Here is a 24054-nt window from a genome sequence, read left to right as displayed (position 1 = left end):
GGAGCAAGAATTTGAGGAAAATCCAATTCATCCTCATGCTCAACACATCAGGGTACAGTAGCAGCTGTAGGGAATCACTGTCAGAGAGAGAAGGATGGTGAAGGCCAAGCAGGGGGAACCTGGCACAGGGCTTTGGAGACACTGAGGGAAGACACTGAGATCAGCAGATGTCACATCAACAGCTGTGAGGGAAATGGCTTTTCTAGGATTAAATATCTGCTGTGGAGAGGAACTGGGGCATGACGCCACAAAATGGTGATTTCCATATTCCCAGCTGGAGTGTTGTGTCCAACTCTACAGCCTCCACAAAAGAAAGACATGGACCTGTAGGAATGAGTCCAGAGGAGGCCATGGAGATGCTTCAAGGGCTGGAGGCCCTCTGCTCTGGGGAGAGCTGGGGGTGTTCACCTGGAGAAGGCTCCAGGGAGAGCTCAGAGCCATTTCATGGGCTCCAGGAGAGCTGGAGAGGGACTGGGGACAAGGGATGGAGGGACAGGACACAGGGAATGGCTTCCCACTGCCAGAGGGCAGGGCCAGATGGGATTTTGGGAAGGAATTGTTGGCTGTGAGGGTGGGCAGGCCCTGGCACAGGGTGCCCAGAGCAGCTGTGGCTGCCCCTGGATCCTTGGAAGTGTCCAAGGCCGGGCTGGACAGGGCTTGGAACAACCTGAGATAGTGGAAGGTGTCCCTGCCATGGCAGGGGGTGGCACTGGATGGGCTTTAAGGGCCCTTCCAATACAAACTATTCTGGGATTCTGTGATAGCTTTGGAAAAACATTTTGGGCAATAAATTCAGCCACATGCTAAGGGATTCAACTCACCTTCACTGTCCAAGCCCATTTACTCCAGGAGTAACGGTCTCCTTCCAGACAGTAACTGGGGAAAGCAGACCAGCACTGCCAGGGGCTCTCTGCACTATGGAAAGCCCACAAAAATGACCCCAGTGCTTGGGAGATGGGACTTTCTCCACACCTCTGCTCTCCAGTCCCATTGTTAGAAGATGGGAACAATGGCAGCACCTTTGGTCAAAGTTGATGGGGCATCTCTAAGAGTACAAACCACAACAAGCCACTCACACCAGTCCCCAGCACAGAGAATGAGCCTCATCCATCGATGTGCTGTTCTTTTACAGAGAAACAACATGCAGTGGGAGACTTTAGAGGGGAGGAAAATAGAGATTTTGCCATTTCCCTCTGCCAGATAACTCCGGTTACCTAGGAACAGACACTTCTCCAATGCGGCCAGTTCTCCTCATCAAGCACAGGATGAGCATTTATTGTCTTGTGATCAGGAGAAAAACACAAACAAAACCCAGAGCTCCACAGGTGACATGTAACATCACACACAGACACGCCACGTGACACCCGACCACACCAGGAGCCAGGGCCGGGTTAATGGTGTTAAGAACTTTTAGAAATCTAATGTAAACATTTAAAAACATACAGAGGAGTCCAAAAAAAAAAAAAAATTAAGCCATGGTTGTTCAGGCAGTGTTGGGTCAACTTTCTGGAATTACGGTTTCTGGCATCGAAGAGAAGGGAGGAGGATGAGATGGCAGTTCCCACCTGGAGGTGCATTGATCTCCACAGGGATCTCAGGCAGTGCAGGCTAATGGGGGGTGATTTTGGTGTCCAGCTCCAACCATTCTGGTGGGCAGGCTCCCAGGCACCCCCTCTCCTTGCATCAAGCATTTCCAGTGTGACTGAGGATGGGTGCTTCAACACAGCCCCCCGATTCTCCAAGGGGGAAATCCCAAAGAGAAGGAGGGTGTGGAGCCTCCAGCAACACTTCTCCTCTTGGTTCCTTTGAAACCTCCAACCGGACACACTGAAATGGGGCAGGTATCAAACAGTTTTGAAGAATTTTGGCAAGAGGCTGAGGGTGGCAAGGAGCAGGACTGAGGAACACGAGTGCACCATGTCCTGGCTCCCAAATGTGGCCAATCCCACCTTCAGCCCCGTTGACCCTCACCCCGTGGTGCATCCATCGTATTTCCAGGGAGTCAACACCAGGCAGTTCTTTCACCACCCCGATGGCAAGCGACAAAGAACACTTAAAATTAAACTTGACACTTAGACAAAGGCACCTAAAAAGCTTCACAATGCCATCAGGTCTTGTTCTGTTTAGAAGGCTCAAAGAACTCGTCCTCCCGAGCACATTGCACGCTCTCCAGGAAAAACCCCTGGTGTTGGGAGCACATTCCGTGTCCCAGAGCCAGTGGAGGGTTGCTCCTGCAGCAGGGGGTCAGTGTGGCTGTAAACGGAAATTTGGGCAGGCTCTGCCCTCCCTTCCAGGGTTGCTTTAGCTTTGGCCCTGGTAACACAGGGGTCGTGCAGACTCCAGACTGTGATTCCCTCATTATTTACAGTGTGACACAGGACGAGTTAATAGGGAAACAGAGAATTCTGCAGGGGCGAGGGGGAAGAGGGAGCTCTCCTTTGTGAACCATGATTTCATTAGTTAAGGCACATGTAGAGAAAAAATTTCAAAAGACCACTTGCAAATCAATTCCACCTAGCTAGTACCATGTCCCTGTCCCTTTCCAGGAGCCAGTTTTGTTTTCCAGTTGCTCAGTGTGAATTTGGGAATTTGGAATAACCCCATCAAGAGCCTGCCAAGGCAGCAGGCTCCAGGTCTGATCTCCAGAGTGCCCAACCCCTCTTAGGTCTCCCAAATGAAGCACTCTGGATCATTGGCCAAAACTTTGAAAGCCAAAGACTTGGAACACTCACTCCCTATTAAAAAGTTGAGAACTGACCTCCCAGTTTAGACAAGTTTGAAAAAATTCACAGCAGCCTGAGGGGGAAGAGGAAACTGCAGCCTTTGCTGCCTGGATCACTGTAGGACACAGGGAACTGGATGGCTCAGGCACAGAATGGAGATGAATGACAAGGTGGAGGATAAACTCAGAGGGAAAACAATCCCTCTCAACAGCTTCATCCTCCCTTCAGCTGATCCTTGGAGAAAGGCAGGAATCTCTCTCTCATGGAAGTCCTGCCAGCCACAGAGCCAACAGCAGCCGTGAGGACTAAAAAGCTTCCCTTGGTCTCCCAGACTCCACTGTAATGTCTGGAGTTGAGCTACACCAGCAGAAGGAAGAATTAAACTATTCATTGTAACAGAAGCATTTCCAAACCACACTGGGGCTCCAGCACTGAGATCAATCTTATTATAAATTATCTTGCATCCAGCTCCTGGCTGGGAACCCAGGAAAAAGGTGCCCCAACAGGACAAGGTGTGTCCAGTGGGGCATTCCTTGGGCCAGCACAAAACCTGGCTGCAAGTTACACAGTGGGGAGATCTCATGGTGAGTCTCTGTATCAGAGTGAACATCACCAAAGCAAAGTGTCAGCTCTGCACTGGTTTCCACTGGGCTTAGACTGAGACTTTAGCGAGCAATCATGAACCTAAGGAGATGAATCTGTACTTTTGGAACACACAGATCTGGCAAGAGGTTTTGGTAGCAGGGAAAGCAAGACCTGTACTATCACAACAGCCTGAGCCAGGCGAACGAGGACTTGTGGGGACTTCACATCCGAGGACTCACCCAGGGCACACTCTGTTACCTGCAGGGATCCTCCAACAGAGGGTGGAACTTTCACAAATCACTTCAGTGTCATCAGTACCAAATAATTTAAGTGCTGCATTTCCCTTAGAGTGAAAAATTCCACATTATTCATCCAGGAGAGTAAACACCAGTTGCTACTAATGCTCTGATTGCTTTTGCTGCAGATGGCGTGGTGCTGTGCTGGGCATTCCATGGAAGCTGAGCAGGAGCAGGGGCAGGAGCAGCTGTGGTAGTGTTGCCATCATGGAGAAGCCGAGCCTTTTCCAGGGATGGTCAGGAGAGGATTCCCCTCAAGCAAGGGCAGTGAAGGGTTTGTTTTCAGTCTGCAACGAGGCAAATACTGGTGACTCAAGGCAAACAAAAAGCTTTCTGCCATGGCCGTGCAGTGGAGGTGGGAAGGGCTCAGAGCACGGATATTCTGCAGGGATCAGGAGACAAGAACCAGAAAGGTCCCCGAGATGAGTGGGGTGCTTGGGAGGAATGCAAATGATCTTTTCCAAGAACAAGAATAAAAAGACCAAAAAGGAGAGAATCCAGGCAGTTTGCAGCTGTTGCTGCTTAAGGCCATTGGTTTCCAGAGGGGTAGTTGGGCACTGTGGGATACTCTGGCAGGCTGTTCCCAGAAAAATTGCTGTACTGGGCCTCCCTGCTGGGAGGGTTCCTCCATGCACCGCTGTTCCACTCATCTTGAGCCTTCTGGAAGCTTCCACCAGCCCCTCGATAGATTTTATGTACCTAAAGGATAAAAGGGAGGACAAGAGGAGAGTCAGCACCAGGAGCCCAGAGCTTTGCCCCTGCAGAGCCACTTGGGAACGGGACTGTGGATTTGTCCCTCTCTCCTGAAGAGCTGGATTTCTGAGGAACAAAGCACAGAAAATGCAATAATACAGTGAACGGAGTTGCAGATAGAGAATGTCAACCCAATACTTGAACACATTTCAGCTGCATGCCCAGAATTCAGGTGGGGGATCCCACAGCAAGGCAGCCAGCCCAGGCCAGGCAGATGAAACCTCTCCAACACAGAGTCCAACACCACTGCTGCCACAGAGGTTCTGCTTTCCCTGTCTGCCAAAGCCTTCTAGAGAGCCCTACTGCAAATCCTTGTTTCTGCAGAGACCCAGTTCCCACCCTGCCACCTGGTCCTCACTGCAGATGCTTCACCATTGACCATCCCAAAGAGCAACAAATCATGGAATCACAGGATTGCTGAGGCTGGAAAAGACCTCCAAGACCACCAAGTCCAACCATCAGCCCAGCTCCACCATCATGTTCACCACTAACCCATGTCCCCAGGGGCTACATCCACACATTTTTTGAACACTCCCAGGGATGATGATTCCACCACTACCCTGGGCAGCCTGTTCCAAAGCTTTAAAATCCTTTCTGTTAAAATTGTTTCCTAATATCCAATTCAAACCTCCCCACTCCACACACCCTCAGGTTGCTCCACATGAAGCTTGCTTTGCATGACATAAAGCAACATCACCACATGACACTGTGACAATTTCCAGCCTGAGCTATCTTGTGCTGTCTAGATTTATCCTCCAGAAACTCTGAGAGACATCAACTGACTGCATTGTGCAACCTTTCAAAGCAGTGATGGCTTGTGGTGGCTGCTGAGCTGCCTCTTCACATTATTGTGATACACAGCAGGGATTCTCCAAGGCAGAGAGAGATCTGAAGAATTTCAGAATCCCAGAATGGTTTGGGCAGGAAGGGGACCTTAAAACTCATCTCATTCTGCTCCCCTGCCATGGGCAGGGACACTTTCCACTAGAAGAACCTACCCTTATAAGGCAGACGACCATGGCGACCGCTGACATGGTGAACATGATGGCAGGGAACAGCATGAACACAGCAGCTGCCACACTGGTGCTGAAGAAGGTGATGGCTGCCAACCATCCACTGGAAGAAACAGAAAAAAAGAGGAAAAATACCATTATAATCTGCTTTTCAAAGGGTACAGCCCAAAACCACTATAGTTTGTTATCAGAAAAACCATTTACTTGCTTATAAGGCCCCGTCAGAGGGTGCTCAGAGCAGCTGTGGCTGCCCATGGATCCCTGGCAGTGTCCAAGGCCAGGTTGGAGGGGGCTTGGAGCAACCAAGGGGACAGTGGAAGGTGTCCCTGCCATGGCAGGGGATGGAATGGGATGAGCTTTAAGGTCCCTTTTAACCCAAACCATTCTCTGTTTCTGTGATTTATAACCCAGAAATTACAAGGCAGCTTTTAAGCTCTTAAAATGAAATGAAAAATGAAGATAATTGACAAAATTCAATGCAGGTATTTCCCCAAGATCTCAACTCTCACTTGCCAGCATCTCTCACTAATCCAGTCTGAGAGCTTTAAGGGACAGCCAGCTGCATGGAGGTTGGGAAGAGATGACATATTCCCAAGATGCTTTTGGCTGTGCATCTAGAGACCAGAACTGGGATCAGGGAACACCATGGTCCTATATTTACACTCCATCTCCATTCCTTTGCTGGAAAAACCCAGGTGAGGCATCAGCAATTCTGAAACCAGGGTGTTAAATGGAGTGCTAAGACCTTCCATTACTTGTAGTTTCAGCAGGAATTGCTCTCAAGTCTCTACAGACAGGAAGTTAAAATGCCAAACAATTATAACACAACCAGGGACAGACACTAACAAGCTCCCATTTATTTTAGGAGATCTCTCACAGTACTTCTCATAGGCCAACAATGAGTCACCACACTCAGCTCACCGTGTTCTGCCAACACTGAGGGCAACGCTGAGCCTGACATGGGCTGCTTAAATGGTACAAGAAATGGACACTGAGGGAAGAGGCTACAAAGAGCAACCAGGTGAAGATCATAGAATGGTTTGGGTTGGAAGGGACCTTTAAGCCCAACCAGACCACATGGGCAGGGACACCTTCCACTAGACTAGGTAGCTCCAAGTCTCATCCAACTTGGCCTTGATTTCTGCCAACACAGCAATGAAACCCAAATGGTGCACCCCAAGGGCAAATACAGCCCTGACACTGGGGAAATCAGAAAGCTTCTTCCTCTCCACCTTGTACAGGCTCCCATCAGCCTCTCCAAGTCCATGGAAGCAGCCACAGCCCAGAGCTCTTGGGCCTGCTGGAACATTCCCGCTTACCACGCTCCCCATCCGGAGAAGCCGATTGTCTGCAGGACTGTGAGGAGGAACTGTGCCCCAAAGATGAAGAAAAAGGCCATGAAATTAAAGGAACTGTCCGACCTGTGGAGAAAGAGAAGAGGTCAGGGGGGCACTGGCACCTTGCACTGCTCCACACCCATGTCTGACCCCACCACCACATCCAAACCCTCCACAGTGGTGACTGCAGTGGGTTCCTTCCACGGCTTTGTGCTGAGAGGCTTCTCCCCCTTCCCTGGCAGTGAGAGCACACAGCTCCATGACTCAGCAGCACAGATTGTCCCAATAACCTGTCTCTTGCAGTTGCTCTCCCCAAGGAATTGCACATATGATGACACACAAGGAGAGGCTGAGGGACACAAGTCTCCCACACAGTCTGAATCATTCTCTGACCAAACATCAGCCCAGCCTGACACCTGCCCAGCTCCGCCCCTGGCAAGGAGGCATGCAGGGGCCTGATGCTGGCAGGCAGAGCTTCTCCATACACTAAAAATGATCACTGAGCATGAGAATTCCAGCTGGGAATGTCTCAGTGTCTGCTTGTCATCATGTTCCTACGCCTATGGTAAACAATCCAGCACTGGGACATCATAGGAGGGAAAATAGCCATGAGAGAGGTGGGTGGTACTCTGAAAGCAGAGGCACACTTCCCATCTCTGTAGGCTCCCCATCCTCTGGATGTACAGGTGAGGTCCTTGAGTTTATGCAGGTACAATAATTAGCATGAAAATGACCCCAAGCAAGATGCTGACAGGAGACATTCACAGTCTCTGTCATGGGTGCACTGGGGGCCCGGCACTGCCCTGCCTAAGTCTGGGTTCTGCCACAACACATCTTCATCCCATCAAACCAGCCACATCAGGCACATCTGAAGTTCCTCAAACTATCATTTTTAATGACACAAATGATCCCATACTCTAAAGAACTCAAAGGCCCAATAATTTATCTACAGATCTACAAAAAGCACTTCAGGTGCTTGTGAGGCAGTTTGGTGCAAAGGGGAGTTAAGAAAGCTCCAATCACTGCCAGCTCCTGCTTAAACCCTGGAAGTATTTAAATGCTTATTATTATAATTATTTTTATTATGCTAATGGTTGTTAGTTTTATAATTCTAGCCCCTGATGCTTTGGGAGGAGAAGAGGGAGATGAGGCACGTGGAGAAGCCTCCAGTCAGACCCACGCTCCTCAGAGCTGCCCGTGTTGGTCCGGGTGTCTGCCACAGATGGTGGTTCTGGAAGATTTGTCATCCTTGACTATCCTCACAATCCCATCCTTCAAATACCACCTCAGAGTACAGCAATGCAAAAGAAATACTTTAGGCAGGGCCTGCTGACAGTGGTGCCTGTCAGAATCCAATTAACAAGGATTAGGCTCGAGGCTGAGCCTTCAAACAGACTCTTCCAACTCCGACCTGAAGGGGCTGGAGGAGTCTTCATTTGAAAGGATCTGCAGGAATTAGTGGGGATACAGAGAAAAGGTGATTTCTCATCCAGCTTTCTGGTGCAGATTTGCTACAGCTTTGCCCTAGCACCAAAGCTCTGCAGCTAATTTAATTTGGGATGCAGCAGGATGACGAAGGTTTTACAGAAGCATCCTCGCAGGACAGGGTGCCAACACTGAAGGATGGCCTCCTCCAGGACAAGTAGGGCTGGTTTTGCCTCTGGAATCACCTCTTGCTGTGATCCCAACAGTGCTGCCCCTCCGCAGTGATTTCCACGCCTCTTCCCAACTGCTGTCCCAGGGGATGATTCCTGGGCTCCCCACTCTGTCCCTGGGGTTGAGTCTTTTTTTAACTGCAAGTCTCTGCACAGAGTAACCTCGGGGACCTCTCAGCATTCACTTGCAGAAACACATCCAAACAACATTCAAAGAATAATGAGAAACGGCCCTTGTGGAGCCTCGGGGAGGTCAGCAGGGATGAATAATTTTTCCCAGACTTTAGAATGGAAATTCCTCTTTGAACAGAGCTCCAGCACTTGGAGGCCCTGGGGCTTCTGAGCTTGGGATGGGGACAAACTCCAGGCCCAGAGTGCAAGAGTTCAGAGCTGGGACTTGTATGTCATTTGGAACTTTGAGACAAATCCAACCCGCCTCTTTCCAGCAGAAATGACCCTCCCCTGTACTCCATGATGCCACTGGTGATTTAACAGCACCTGCCCAGTCCTGTGGGCACACAAAGCATCAATTTAGAAGCTCATTTAAACAATTAATTTATCATGTGCTAGACAGGACCCACCTGCCACCTCTCATTTTCATCAGCTGCTTTTGCTGTTATCCAAACCATCACAGAGTCTGGTGAATAATCAAAATCCAGAGTATCCTACTAGGAAGACCTTCCCTTCAGAGGGCAAACCCCTGAGTAGTGTGTGGGGTATGAAGGTGGCATGGGCCCCTTCTCTTCTGTGTCAGGCTGGGAACTGCTCAGAACCCTCCTAGCTCTGCCAGGCTTTACACATTAATGTTTGAGTGATGCCTCGTGGTCCACAGCAAATGCAAATGATTATTAATTAAAGCAAAAATGTAGGATGGCTTTAAATATTTGTGGAGTTTCAGAAGGACTGACTCCAGGGAACTGCTTTTATCTAAAAAGAGCAGACAAGCTCTCAAGTAGCTAGAGACAGAAATCAGAAGAGTTCTCAAAAACTAATAACTTAATAGTCTTCCATCAAAATAAGCCTAAATGAAGCTTTACCAAATTACCTATTTTAATGCTGCACTGAGATGAGGGTGCTGCTAAGTTTGAGATATTTACATAAAATATGAATTTAACCCTCTTAGACATGGCAAACTGCACACCTTGATTCTTATGTGACCCTCAGTCCTGCATCTGGTATTTAAAAGTAGCTACATTCTTCTTCATTGTGAAAGTAAACAAGACATTGAGACAGCAGGTGCTGAACCTTCACTCCAGCCAGAGAGATCTCTCCCAGCAGCAGTGCCCAGTAACAACCAGAGAAACCTCCAGAGGGAAGTGGCCCAGAAGCACCTCCTGGGCAGGTACTCACCGAAAGGCTTTGTAGGCAGGTCGGAACCAGCAGACGTACCCACAGGGGCTGAAGAGGATCAGCCACAGGATGGCCAGGCCAAAGTTGACCCCACTGCCTCCCCCAATCCACCAGGCCAGGCAGGCGATGAGGTTCACAGCCAGTGTGATGCAGTAAACTGGGGAGAGGGCAGAGGAGAGAACATGGGGTGGGGCACTTTCAGAACTTCCTGAGAAGGGAATGAAAGATAATGGCTGGGGCTTTGTCAGGATGGAGCTCAGGGAAAGGTTCTTCCCCTCAAGGGTGGTGGGGCACTGCCCAGGCTCCCTAGGGAATGGTCCCAGCCCCAAGGCTGCCAGAGCTGCAGGAGCGTTTGGACAACTGCTCTCAGGGATGCTCAGGGTGGGACTGTTGGGATCTCCTGGTTAATGCCAAGAGCTGGACTGGATGATCCCTGTGGAACCCTGCTAACTCAGGGTATCCCAAGACTCTATGAAGGTTACAGTGGGAAGGGTCCCTGGGGCAGCAGTGCAGCTGCTCTGAGCAAGTCACAGGCTCCGTGTGACCTGGAGCTGGGAGCACAGGAACATCCAGCTCCAGAGGGATCCTGCAGCACAGGGATGAGGGAACTCTTTTATGACCTGTCAAAGCATGGAGAGCTTAGGTAGCAACTAATGTGACCAATACACAACTCAGGCCAGTGTTATTATGAATTATGAGCAAGGTCTAATTTCCATTTAGAGCAAAACCCTTTCTGAGAGGAGAGGGGGGTAACCCTGGCCCTGGCCCCGCCTCTGAATGACTCTGTGCTTACTGGGGCTGCCTCAGGAGCTATCTCTGAGCCAGCTCATTGCCTTGCAGGCTCTCTCTCTGCTTCCCTGGGCCTCTGAGGAAGCCTGGATATCAGCCTGGGGGCTTGGCAATGCTGCCTTGAGCAAGGGGATAAACAAACTCCAATCAGGTTGAGAATATGGGACCACAGGGGTAGCTTAGAGGCCTTTCCACATCCCTGTTCCTGTCACTTGGATAAAAAGGAACAGTTGACAAAAGCCCCCAGAGCACAGCACTAATGCACTAAGTAGTACTATATGAAGGGATGCTGCTCCCCCATTTTCCTGGAGCTCACATCCCTGGAAAGGGGGTTCAGCCCCAAGCCAGAGGCTCCCTGCAGCTGTCCCTGCATCCCCCCACGCTCTGCCAGGCTCAAAGAGGCCAATTTACAAGCTCCTATTTTGGAAAACTAGTGGTGACTCTTAAAAGCCTTTGTGGTAACCTGTATCAACAAGCACAGAGAAAGGAGAAGGTGGAAGGTCCAAACACCAAAAACTTTCCAGCACAGCCTGGTGATGAGTTCTGGTAACATTCTGGACCTTGGCCTCAGTTATTCAGACAAAATTTCTCTTCACCTGTGCCAAGGGAACACATCTGGCCCATTCCCCACTTCACTCCCTGCCGTGGCTCTGCAGCTCATCTGCACATCACTGCCTTGGTCCTTCTGTCTTTTCCCTCTCCTCCTGGGCACTGACCTGCCTGCCTTCACACAGCCTGGGGGTCCTAAACAACTGCAAGGTTATATGGTCACAAAATAATACTGACAACACAGTCAGGGGAATGAAACCTTTACCCAGCTGCTACTTCTGACTTACACGTGGCCTGAGAGTAAAATAAAACATTGTTTTACTGACAAGAAAATGTCTTCTAAGCAGCCAACGAAGCTTGCTTTGGATGTGTCTTAATGTTGGGGGGAAGAATATTAGTTATTTACATTAATTAATTCTATGTATTTAAACTAACGGTTTGTAGATTCCCCACCCCTGGAAGTGTCCAAGGCAAGGCTGGACAGGGCTTGCAGCACCCTGGGATAGTGGAAGGTGTCCCTGCCCATGGCAGGGGGTGGAATGAGATGAGATTTAAGTTCCTTTCCAACCCAAAGCATTCTGGGATTCCATGAATTTATGAAATATCATTTACACACCAATTAGCTGTACTTCTTCAAATATTAATTTCCAGAAGCTATTTATTCTCCAGAAGTTACTTATTTTAAAATACCCAACAAAACAACACCATGACAAAATCATCTACCAAGTTTTAAGGAACTTTTGGCTCTGCCTCAGGTCAGAGTTTGTTCTCCAGCAGTGGGAGCTCTGGTACAACCTTCCCCAAACCTCCCTCCATCTTAATCCAGCGCTCACATCCAATTAAAGTAATGAGCAATCACCCCTCCAGCAACAACTTGTGTGTTTCTACTTTTCAAAACTGGCCTTTTCTTGTTTACCTTCTTCCCTTTACATGTCTCTCTCCAATCCATGCCAAAAAATCAGGGAGACCCTGCAAGGAAGTGCACTGCAGATGGAAATGTGAAACTCCTGAGTGCAGGAGATGGAAATGTGAAACTCCTGGTGCAGATGGCAGCTCTCCTGGCCATGCCCAAACCCCTGGCTCTCCTCCAGCCTGCCATTAACTCGACTGAGGGACTCTTTGTGTTGGGAGAGAGGAGGACAAAGGCAGCTTTACAGCTTCGACATCGCACCAGTGAGTCTGGAGGGACAGGCGGCTTCTTCAGGCAAGAGAATTACAGAGCTCATTGCAGCAGCTTCACATAACCAAAGAACAATGGAGCCATGGATTATGCCATTATTTATGCACACAAATCTCTCTCCTACACACATCCCGTGCATCTGGAATAAAAGCCACACCACCAAATGCAGAGCTGGCAGAAAACAAGCTTTCCTTCAGTGAGAAGGGTAAAGAGGATGACAAGCATTTGGGGAAAAAATGATAAGCAAGGCAAAAAAATTCTTAATCTTCCAAAGAGTTCCCTGTGGTTTCCTAGGCCTGCCACACCGATTTCGTTCCTTGGAGAAGAATGGTCAATTTTCATTCCTGGTTTCTGAATGGCTGAGGCAAACAACAGGAGGCCAGGGCCAGGAGCTCTGTTCACACAGAGTATCAGCACATCACCAGCTGTGGATGGTGACAGGATCAGCTCCCAACTCCAGCAGGATGGGGAATGTTTGGGGGGTTCTGGATAACTAAGGAAGAGCCAGCATGCAGCTAGAAGACACTGCTTCCATTGGGAAGAGAAATGTGAGGATAAGAGGGAATTTTAGCCTTTCTAGAGCAAGGTGGGGAGCCAGGTAACAGCAAATGGGTCACAATTATTTTGTCTAAAATTTTCCTATTCCTCTTACTTTAGGGGAACTGGGAACTTCCTTAAGGTAGCTGTTCTTGGGAGTTAAATAGGGCTTACAAAAAAGCTGGAGAGGGACTTGTGGCAAAGGATGGAGGGACAGGACACAGGGAATGGCTTCAACTGGCCAGAGGACAGGGTTAGATGGGATATTGGGCAGGAATTGCTGGCTGTGAGGGTGGGCAGGCCCTGGCACAGGGTGCCCAGAGCAGCTGTGGCTGCCCCTGGATCCCTGGCAGTGTCCAAGGCCAGGCTGGACAGGGCTTGGAGCAGCCTGGGCTCGTGGAAGGAGTCCCTGCCCATGGCAGAGCATGGGAATGGGATGAGCTTTAAGGTCTCTTCCAATACAAACTATTCTGGGATTCTGTGACCACTTCACATTAATAAAGGTATCAAATGTGGTCTGCTTTCTCCCTCTCCAGATTATACTAATAGACTTTTCCAGCACTGATATCTTCTTTTCTTCAAGATCCTTCTAGGATTCAAGGCACAGCAACTTAAAATTCAGGCATAAAGTTATATTAGAGTATTCTAAGGGGGATTGTTGCTCCTCATCAAAACTTTAAAGCACCTAAGCAATTGCGATCTATGGGGTTTTGCTACATGGATACCTTTTTCCAGCACAGTTTTTTTTATTCAACTTACAGATCCACACATGATAGATTCTCTTCACCAGGAACTGGTAATCGATGGGAATTTCATCAGCAAAATTCTGGTAGAAACATGGTTTCAGAGGGATGAACTTGGGGAGCGGTGGGAAGTTATTCACCTTTTCTGGAACACAGAACACAGATTTCAGCTGGGAGCAGAAATGTGTCATATCCTCCACACCTTCCCAACAGTGCTGCATGTTCATCCTCTCCCTGGACCACAAATACATTTGTTTTCTTCCTCAGCAGTGGACAGGACATTTATTCTACTACACACAAGGCTGAGAGGGGAATAGAAACAAGCTAATAAACATCACATGGATTTAACACCTTTACACATCAGTGTGAAGCTATGTGAAAGGTGCTGCAAGCAAAAAACCCTTAAAATAAGCTCCAGGATGAGCTTCCTCAGGAAGGGGGAGGTGTCAGCAACATCTGGGGGAAACAGCTGTACAGAGATGTTCAGTTACAACCCTTCAGAAATCCTAGAGGAAAGAAATGCTGAGGAATGTCCTGACAAGCAGATTTACCTTCAGCCACCAGCTCTGGGTAGGCAGGAGCATGTCCTGGTCATGGGTCAGGCCTTAGGACCTGTTGTAACCTGGGACAATAAGGAAGGGTGGCTGAAGGTATCCCCAAACTGCAATTCTGTACCCAGGGTGTACCAAACATCTGATTTATTTCCTGTTCCTGGCTGTCAGGGTGGGGAAGCCCTGGCATATGGTGCCCAGAGCAGCTGTGGCTGCCCCTAAATCCCTGGCAGTGTCCAAGGCCAGGTTGGACGGGGCTTGGAGCAGCCTGGGATAGTGGGAGGAGGGGCAAGGGCTTGGAACTGGATGAGCTTTAAAGTCCCTTCTAACCCAAACCATTTTGTGATTCCATGATTCTGTGTCAGGGATGATTTTATTTTGAAAACACATGAAATTTTTAATGAGGAAAGGGTACATTCGAGTTTTTCCTGCAATGTTAAGCCCTAGGAAAAAAGAAAAAGAAAAAAAAAAAGGCAAAGAAGAAAAGAAAAAGCTTTGCATTCAGAGACCATAAATCAGCAAATGCTGCCAAAAGCTATATGGTGAAGAAAACCCTACCTTGGGAAGAATTTCTGTTTTAAAATCAAGTAATTAAATGCCTAAATCCTCTGCTGCTGTCAGCTCCCAGATTTGTCTGTGTGTGCCTGGATATGTATTCCTACATGTTTGGGAATGTTTGCTCTTGCCTTCCAGAGCTGATTAAAGTTTGATTCCAGGGCATTGTGACTAATTGTCTCTAGCCTCCTTCAGCCCCAGTAAACAGAATTAAAAACAACCAGAGGAAGAGATGAAGAATGTCCTGGGAAAACCTCCAAATGGTGCAGGAGACAAGAGGAAATGTCTGAACAAGAACTGTCAGCACAAGAGTTCCCCTTCTCTTCCCATTATCTCCGGCTGAAGAGACATTTTGCAGGAGCAGCTCCTCAGCTCCTTTTGAAGGTTGGCAGGGAAGAGCCTAGAGCTGCAGCCAGGCTTTAGGAAGGAAAAAGGCTTTCCCTCATGCATATTTTCACACAGAAAATATGGTGAGAACGCCCACTGGGAATACATCAGAAGTAGCTATGGAATAATGTCTGAAGTCACCAGCCAAATTTGACTTGTCCTTATAAAAACAAACATCAAGTCTTCTGCCCCTCCTCACCCATCTCCCTTAAACCCATTTTACATTAATTCAAATGTCCTCCAAGCTGGTTTGAGTTACTGGTTAACACCACTGCTGACTCCATCCCATGGAGAGCTGATGGCCCACAGATGCTTTCAAAGTCCACAGGAATTTGGACTCCTTTGAATTTTAATTTCTTGTTTGCTGTAAACACCTAATGGGATTTCTACTGCACAGTGTGTCCCTGCAGCCTAGAAAGGGATTTAACAATGCTGGATCAAGGGAAAGGGAGGGGACACAGCTTTTAAAGCTGAAAGGACAGGTCTCTAGGGAATCCAGTAAGACCAAGATTAATCAAATGCAGTAAAAGCAGATTCTCTAATTTTTTTTTTTCTCCTGAGGGTTGAGGAAACTTTTGTTCTGTCCCTCTTCAACAGCTGAAGCTGCAGATTGTTCCTATGGTTCTGCTCTCTCCCATTTTCTCTCATGGACAGCAGAGCTGCTGCCAGCTCCCAGTGCAGAGCTCCCACGTGGTGGGGACAAAACCAAGCAGCCACTGCAGTTTCTTATTTTTCAAGCTCATAGAATGGTCCAAACACCCCCATGATTGTTTGCTAGATACACAAAGCTGGGGATTACACCTCTTCCCCAGCTGCTGCCCACCTCCCTCCCTCCCAGAGACCCTGCTGTTCTGGGTTACTTCTGAGATTAGACAAAATAAATTACATGAAAATATACCCTTTCATGTCTGACTGCAGAGCTTGGAAAGCTAGAGTTCTCCCATCAAGGCTGGGATCAACACATCAGATCAGCAAAAGCACCCCATGCTTTCAAAAACCAAACTGCATCAAAAACTAAACCCATGAGCTGAAGCTGGAGGCAAATTCAAGATTTCCTCTTATTTTTAAAAAAGTTGGAATTTTGTTACTAATTTTACCGCAAGTAAAATTCGGATGGATTAATGTCAACAGCACAGCTAGGAACACTGTGGAAAGCCTCTGAAAAGAAGGAATTATTCTCATGTACTTTTTTTTCTGAATAAACACCACCCTCATAAACCTTTCAAGCAAGTCACACCCAAACCTTTATCATCTGAGCAGAAACCTCAGGTGACAGACCAGGACACAGCAGGAAAGTGAATGTGAGCAAGGCAAGAGAAGTAGCTGAAGAGCTTTAGGGATCATCAAGGTCTCGGGAAGGGACACAGGTCACATTCCTGACACGTTACAGCCACCACAGCATCATGAACAACTCCTTGAAACCACTCTCCCTCCTTGTTGCATCTGAGGTGCTCTTACCTGCCATTTCTAATGCTTGTGTTCCCTGGTGAGGTTTCAGACAGAGAAATAGATCTGTTGGAGAAAGAAAATCAGGTCAGCACATGTCACTAACCAGCACCCAGAGAACCTCCTGGAACTGGGAATGTTCCCAGTGTGTGACAAACAAGAACCCAGGGCTCCCACTACAAACTGCTCATGTCAATCACCCAGAGGAAGAAGGTTCCCAGAAAGGATCCTGATTTCTCCTTGTGCAAAGAAAGCTCTGGCAGCACCTCATTCAGTCACTTGCAAGGTTTGTATTATCCAGCAGCAAACAAATGTGCCCCTGGCACTCCCTGGCAAAAGCTGATGATGCTCAGGGAGCCCCTGCCAGAACACCTGCAGCTCCCAGGGGCAGCTACTAAGGTCAGGGTGGGACCCAGCAGAGCTCATACATTGCAAGAGAAATGTGTAGAGCTCACCAGACTTAATGCCTCATTTAGGTGTTGAGAAGATTTCTTGGCTCCTGGCTCTGTGTGGTGCTTCCCAGCTCCTGGAACAAACAGATAATCCCTGTTAGCTGGGCACTAAACTCCTGCTTAACAAAAAAAATAATCAGCTGGAACCAAACCCAACACCCCTCGTTATTTTAGAAATTCTGCACAAATGCAGATTCATTCTTCCTGTTACTACCACCGAGCGTGGCTGTAACTCTGGCAGAAACAAATCCTGGGACGTTTACCCAGCATCAACCTTGTTGCTGATTTTGGCAGAGCTGATCCCACAGATAAAATACACAGAGAGGTCTTTGCTGAGTTTTACTTCCACCCCTTCTTCCTTAAGGATAAAAACACCACGTGTCCCTACCTGCAAATCCCAGAATGGAAACACAGAACACACAGACCAACCCTTCAAACCAGCACTGTGGAGTCTGACAGAAATTAAGACAGACTAGACTAAAATCTGGCCCTAAAAAAACACAGACAGCAGCTGCAGCAGCAGGGTCAAACAGCCACACTGTATCCAAATCCCTCAGGATTTACAGCAGCTGGTTCCCCTTTGCTGCACCTTGGTGCTGTCCTCTGGTGTGCCCCAGGTAAGGTCTGGAGGCTGTAGAGTTTTGCACTGACACAGCTGTTTTGTTGGGTTTTCTTTTGCTTTTCTTTTCATTTGAGCTGCTCAAACCCAGCCCATGGAGACAACAGCACCTGGGACCGTACCAGCAGCCTGTTCTTCCTCTGCAGCTTAAATATGTCTGCACAGAGGAGAACATATTCTTTTCCTGGACCAGTCTCTAGGAAGCCCCAGAGTGTGGACAGGAGGCTCTGTCCCCTGGGAGCAGCTCAGGGATCCATCCTGGCCACAGCTGAGGCCTCAGGGCTGTCCCTCAACACCAACACTGCCCAACACTGTTTTGTATCAGATGGTTTGGAAATGGGAGCCTTTTGCTTTGCATTTTTCAAATGTGTGAATAGAAAACAAAGGATGAAGACAGTTAAGAACACCAATAAAACTTCACCCCACCCTTCTGCAGCTGCTCCCCGTTGAGACCTGCGAATTCCGGGGAGAGAACAAATGGCCCACAAACATCATCTACACCAAAGCACTAAGAGAGAGGAATCGTTTAAAGAATGAGCCTATGAACAAGGTCCTTCTTCAGAAGAGGACTATTTAGCTACTGCACTTCAGTCTCCTACAGCTGCAGAGAGGTGTCTGTCCACTGGAAAAGGCATCAGAAGGAAGGAGTAAAGGGGACATTCCTGGCTTGACAGAACTGAATAATGGGTTTCCTGCAATGGCCAAACAATGGTTTTCCTGTGCCCCTCTCCCGAGGAGACCTGTAGTGCTGTGGAGAGGTTTGAACTCAAATGAATAAATAAAACCCCCAGACAAAGCAGCATTCTGATGATGCACCTCCTTCCACAGAAATATGTGGTTTGGACCCACAAAGCAGCATTAAAAACATGTCTTTCAGCAAGGATAAGTACACATGGGCATGTTTTACACTGAGTAATCACTTCCTGAGATGTGCTAACCTTCCCAGCTCCTGGTAAAAGGATAGGGAGCTTCTTCCCATGAACCTCTCCCCAGTGTCCAATCTAATCCTGCCTTCTGTCAGTTTGAAGCCATTCCTCCTTGCCCCTTGTCACTACACCCTCTTGTAAACAGTTCCTCTCCAATATGTAAATCAGATCTCTATTCACCTGGATATTTTCAGTTTTATTTGAAATAGGTTAAACACAACACCCTGCACCCACTGCAGAGACTTTCTTCATCTATAACCCACTGCTTGTGGAGGGAGGAAAATCCCACACATGCTAAGAAAACTCTGGTGTGAAGTGAACTTCCTTTTTCCACTGTTATTCATCTGTGGTCAGTGAATAACTCCGAAGTTCACAGTCCAATGCACATGACTCAGGAGTCCACTGGAGACAGTTGGGGCTTTTCTTCACCAGGATCTCGCAGACAAAATGCCCTGTGTCAGTTCCAGGGACACCACTTCCCTCTCAAACCAAGACATGAACACAAGCAGTGCTGTTTTTCTAGGCAACAACGTGATTCCCTTGACTGTGACTGCAGTGTGAAACACTGCACCATCTCAGATTAGGGAAAATTTTGTGAAAGAATACCTGAGGGAATCTGAGGCACATTTTGAGTATCACAGAAACCTGAAATATCCTGAGCTGGGAGGGACACACAAGGATCATCCAGTCCAGCTCCTGGTGTTAACCAAGAGACCCCAACGATCCCACCTGAGAGCATTGTCCAAAGGCTCCTGCAGCTCTGGCAGCCTTGGGGCTGGGACCATTCCCTGGGGAGCCTGGGCAGTGCCCCAGCAGCCTCGGCGGGAAGAACCTTTCCCTGAGCTCCATCCCAAGCCCTGACACAGCTCCGGCCCTTCCTGGGCTCCTGTCCCTGTCCCAGAGCAGAGCTCAGCCCCTGCCCCTCTGCCTCCCCTCGGGAGGAGCTGCAGCCCCCGAGGAGCCTCCCCTCAGTCTCCTCTGCTCCAGCTGAACGAGCCAAGTGCCCTCAGCCTCTCCTCAGAGCCTTCCCCAGCTCCGTGTCCCTCCTTTGGACACTCTGCAACAGCTTTGGATCCTTCTGATCTTGTGGTGCCCCAAGTGCCCCAGCACTGGAGGTGAGGCTGCCCCAGGGCAGAGCAGAGTGGGACAATCCCTCCCTGGGCCTGGTGGCCCTTTGGGCTGTCAGGACACAGCAGTGACTCAGATCCAACTTGCCATCGACCAGGAGCCCCAGGTCCCTTCCCATGGCGCTGCTCTCCAGCCTCTCATTCCCAGTCTGTCCCTGCATCCAGGGCTGCCTCATCCCAGGGCAGGATCTGACACCTCCCTTGTCACACAGCTGGGGATTGCTCAGCCCCAGCATTTGTCAGGGACTCTTTGTGGTGCCTCTGCCTTCCAGGGAGTCAGCAGCTCCTCCCAATTTAGTGTCATCAGCAAACTTACTGAGTATCCCCTGCATTTCTGCTTACTCCTTAGTCCTCTGCTTAATTCTGCCCATATCAAATAGTTTTAAAAGTTTGTTCTTTCTCTCTACTCTCACTACCACAGAAAGGTGGCAGAGAACAGGCCAAAAGAGGAGCAGTGACAGGGAGGTGGGAGAGTTGAATTCATTCCTGCTTTGCCATAAACCCACCAAGTGACCTGGAGCATGTCCTCAGGACCAGATTCACAGGACATGGGCTCCTCTTGTGCCCTGCAGATGTCCCAGCCAGTCTCAGAAGAGCCCAACATCCCAAGCTTTCCGCCCAACAAATCCGCAGTTTCTGAGTCCTTGCTTTAGGATATTTTCTCTACTGCCTTTATATTTTCATTCTGATTTGATGACTCTGCTCCCAGGGAACAAATGACAGGACAAGAGGAAATGGCCTCAAGCTGTGCCAGGGGAAGTTCAAGTTGGACATCAGCAGGAATTTCTCCGTGGAAAAGGTCAGGCCTTAGTAAGGGCTGCCAAGGGAGGATTGGAGTCCCCATCCCTGAAGAAGTCCAAGGAAGCCCTTGGATGTGGCACTCACTGCTCTGGGCTGGAGACAAGGTGGGCATTGGCCCCAGGATGGACTCGATGACCTGGGAGGTCTTTTCCAACTTTAAGGACTCTGTGACTCTATGATACAGCGAGGCCAAGAGTTTCCACACAATCCTGTACTCCAGGGTTTCATCCAGAGCACTTTGCCAAGAGCAAACAAAGGGGCAGGATCCCAACACAGAGCAGAACTGTCCACACTCCCTCATCAACAGGGATTTAACAACGGGAACACAAGGTGGAATTAGAAACCTGGGCACAACACATCTCCTGACAGTGGTTCAAGCTCAGCCTTTGGGGAGAACCATCAGACTACCAGGCTTTCAGAACCCACCCTGAGCCAACAGCCCCCAGACCTTTCAGAAGAGCCTAAAAGGAATGAGACCCTCGCAGAGACCTGGGAGATCTGGATTTGAAACCACCCAGCTCAGCAGGGAATCAGTGCAGCCTTTGGTGCTCCTAACACAAGCAAATGCTTTTCTCATGATCTCTCCAGTTGGATTTAAAGAGAAAGTGGTGGCTCTGCACTGGCTTCAAGACAAAAGGCTGGGTTTGAGCCTCTTCCAGATGCCCAGCTCTTACCAGGAACTTCCCAGAGAGCCCAAGGCAGCAGCAGCCACTCCAAAACAATCAGTTCAGCACTATAAACCCAGAGCTGACACAGCTTGGCTTTGGTGGTGTTTCCTCTCCCTGACACACCACCAGCCTTCACAGGGTGGGACACTGTCCCTGCAGTGACACAACCAGCCAAAAAATAACTCCAAAAGCCACCCAGCACAACCAGGGAGAATAGGGAAACTGTATGGCAGCAGTGAAAAGGGGCAGGGAACAGTGAAGATACAAGGGTTATTGAATGGGAATGACTCCCATGTCATTCCAAGATCAGCTCCAAACTCCAGGAGCCTCATGGGGACTCCTAGCTATACAGGGGCTTCTGCTGCTCCATCTCCCCCCACCCTGGAGCTGGGGTGACAGCAGAATTGGAAGCAATTCCCCTCGGGGCTTCCCAGGCCTGTTTACACACCCCTATACCTGCTGCCTCAGCAGGTGAGCAGGAGCCTTAATTTGCCTATGCAAAACCCATAGCAGACAAATATTGATGTTGGTACAACCACATCCAGAAGCGAAGTGGGGCCATTCAGGAACAGAAACTCAGATCCAAGACAGAAAGCACAGAAATACCCATGCTTAGGACACAAGTCTGTGCCACCCCTTGTCACCTGCTCAGACTGGCCTCACACAGAGGAACTGGACTGCAGACAGCAGCAAAAATATTAATTAGCCCAGAATAACCCTGAAATGCAGATCAATTAATCCACCAATTGCTTAATTTCTAACCCACTGCTCCCTCCATCACAGGTTCCACAAAGAAGTTTCTTGAGAGAGTTACAAGACGATGAGACCAGAAATTAGAAGGGGAAATTAAAAGGGGAAATAAAACTACCACATCCAGGTGTTGTCTGTCGAGGGCAACACACTCATCTCCGGTAGCCGAATCACACAGATCTGAGAGGTTCACCCTCAAAACCCCTGGAGAATCACGAACGTCCCGGGCGGGAGCGGGGCCGCTGGGCTGTCACCCTGTCCCCCTGCGTCCCCCCGGGCGCTGCCAGCCGTGTCCCCAGGGCCGAGCCGGGAAGGAGCCGCGGGAACGATTCCCGAGAGCCCCTCGGGAGCCGATGGAGCCGGCAGCCCCCGGGGCTGGGGGTGTCCTGGTCCGCGGCACACGGGACACGGCCCGGCCCGGCTCCTCCCGCCCGCTGCCCCCGATAGCGGCTCCCACCGGGGCCGCCCCCGATCCCTCCCCCGCCCAGGCTGTCCCCGATTCCTCCCCACGCCCGGCCCGTCCCCCCAGACCTGTCCCCGATACCTCCCCAAGCCCAGCCTCCCGCATCGCCCCCTTCTCTGTGGCCCCCGGAGCTGCCCCGGTACCTCTCCCCGGGCACCCCCCGTTACAGCCCGGGCTGAGGGAGGGTCACGGCCCGCCCCTCGCCCCCGCTACGCCACGAGCCCCCGAGACCACCGCGGCCCCTTCCGCCCCCCGGCTCCTCCACTCCCGGCTTCCCTGTCCCTCCTCCGTGGCGCCCTGCTCCCCCTCATCCCCCGGACTCCCAGCTCCCACTCCCCCGGCACTCCCCCGACCCTCAGCTCTCCCGGCCCCCAGTTCCACCCACCCGCGCTCCCCCTCCCCGACCCCCGTCTCCTCCATCCCTCCGCCCATCTGGCCCCCTGCCCGCCCGGTGCCCCCGTCCGATCCCCCCGCGCCCACCTCAGCGAGCGCCCGGTCCCGCTCCCCCCGGGCCGCCGCGGGGTGCGCTGGGAAACAGAGTCCCGCCAATAGGCCGCCGCCGCTGTGCTCCCCGCGCCAAGAACTACAACTCCCAGCGTGCCTCGCGGCACAACCCGCCGCTGTCATGTGAGGGGCAGGGCGGAGGGGGGGGGTGCCGGTGGCGCGAGACGGCAGCCGGGAGGGACAGAATTGTCCAAAGTGCCGGGGCCGACCCTGCCCGGGGCTCTGCCGGCGGAGATGCTCCAGGCGCTGGGACATCGCTGGGAGAGCTGGAGGTGTTCACCTGGAGAAGAGAAGGCTCCAGGAGAGCTGGAGAGGGACTGGGGACAAGGGATGGAGGGACAGGACACAGGGAATGGCTTCCCACTGCCAGAGGGCAGGGCCAGATGGGATTTTGGGAAGGAATTGTTGGCTGTGAGGGTGGGCAGGCCCTGGCACAGGGTGCCCAGAGCAGCTGTGGCTGCCCCTGGATCCCTGGCAGTGTCCAAGGCCAGGCTGGACAGGGCTTGGAGCAGCCTGAGATAGTGGAAGGTGTCCCTGCCCATGGCAGGAGGTGGAATGAGATGGGATTTAAGTTCATTTCCAACTCAAAACATTCTGGGATTCTCGTACAGCTCATTCCCAAGAGGACAGAAGAAATTAAAGCCTTTCCAATTAAAGACTTTGAAGGATTCAGTTCCAGTCTCACTCTTTGCTAACACTTAAAATCACTATTATCACTATTTCCAACATTGTTAGTTGTGGGTTTTTTACTTTTTAAAGCAGACTTTATTTTTCTTCCTGTAAATTTTGTGTGACATCTATGTACCCACAGAACACACCTCAGTAAAAAGGTTGCCATCCATACGTTACATTACTCTTTAATTAATGTTGTGAAAAATTCTGACAACCGTTTTGTCCTTAAATAAGTATTTCTTCCTCCCCTGCCCTTCTTTTCTAAACTGACTGGTCTGAAATAGAAAATTTTATTTAGTTCATTTATTTTCTTTTCTGGTCCCTTCCAGCCTGAACACTTTTTGCTTGGTTCTAGAGCTCCCTAAGTCCTTATTTTCACCACATTAGACTCCTTGATGTAGGTAGAGATCTCTCTGCAAGGTCCCAGCTCTGCAAATCCTGTTAATTCGGGTGTATAAAACCCCAACTCGACCTTAAAATACAGTTCCAAGCGTTGGGGCGGTTTCTGTCGCTCCCAGCTCCAGGGAGCGTGTCAGGCTCATCCCTCCTAGCTGAGCAAATGCTGAGGCCTCTCTCTGAAAACTTCCCCTAAAAATCCCCCAAACCCCACCAAGCCTCCCTGA

The 24054-nt window shown here is 49.9% G+C and overlaps 1 protein-coding gene across 2 annotated transcripts; it reads right to left on the bottom strand.

Annotated features, from left to right (window-relative positions):
- Positions 1-1240: 1240 nt before the first annotated feature.
- SCAMP4 (secretory carrier membrane protein 4) lies at positions 1241-22826 on the bottom strand. 2 transcript variants are annotated; one of them, XM_083880021.1, is made up of 8 exons: positions 22736-22826; positions 16905-16975; positions 16462-16515; positions 13527-13655; positions 9713-9869; positions 6690-6791; positions 5356-5473; positions 1241-4303 (listed from the first exon to the last, which is right to left on the bottom strand). In XM_083880021.1, exons 3-8 carry the CDS (start codon positions 16466-16468, stop codon positions 4127-4129), a joined length of 690 nt encoding a protein of 229 aa, XP_083736147.1. In that variant the 5' UTR covers positions 16469-16515; positions 16905-16975; positions 22736-22826; the 3' UTR covers positions 1241-4126. The 2 variants fall into 2 exon arrangements, with proteins under 2 accessions (XP_083736147.1, XP_083736148.1); XM_083880022.1 differs by lacking the exon at positions 22736-22826 and adding an exon at positions 21911-22036.
- Between the last annotated feature and the right edge of the window lie 1228 nt (positions 22827-24054).

This window comes from Zosterops lateralis, assembly GCF_965231275.1.
Source record: "Zosterops lateralis genome assembly, chromosome: 29".
NCBI lineage: Eukaryota > Metazoa > Chordata > Aves > Passeriformes > Zosteropidae > Zosterops > Zosterops lateralis.
This window is presented reverse-complemented; position numbering and strand designations above follow the sequence as displayed.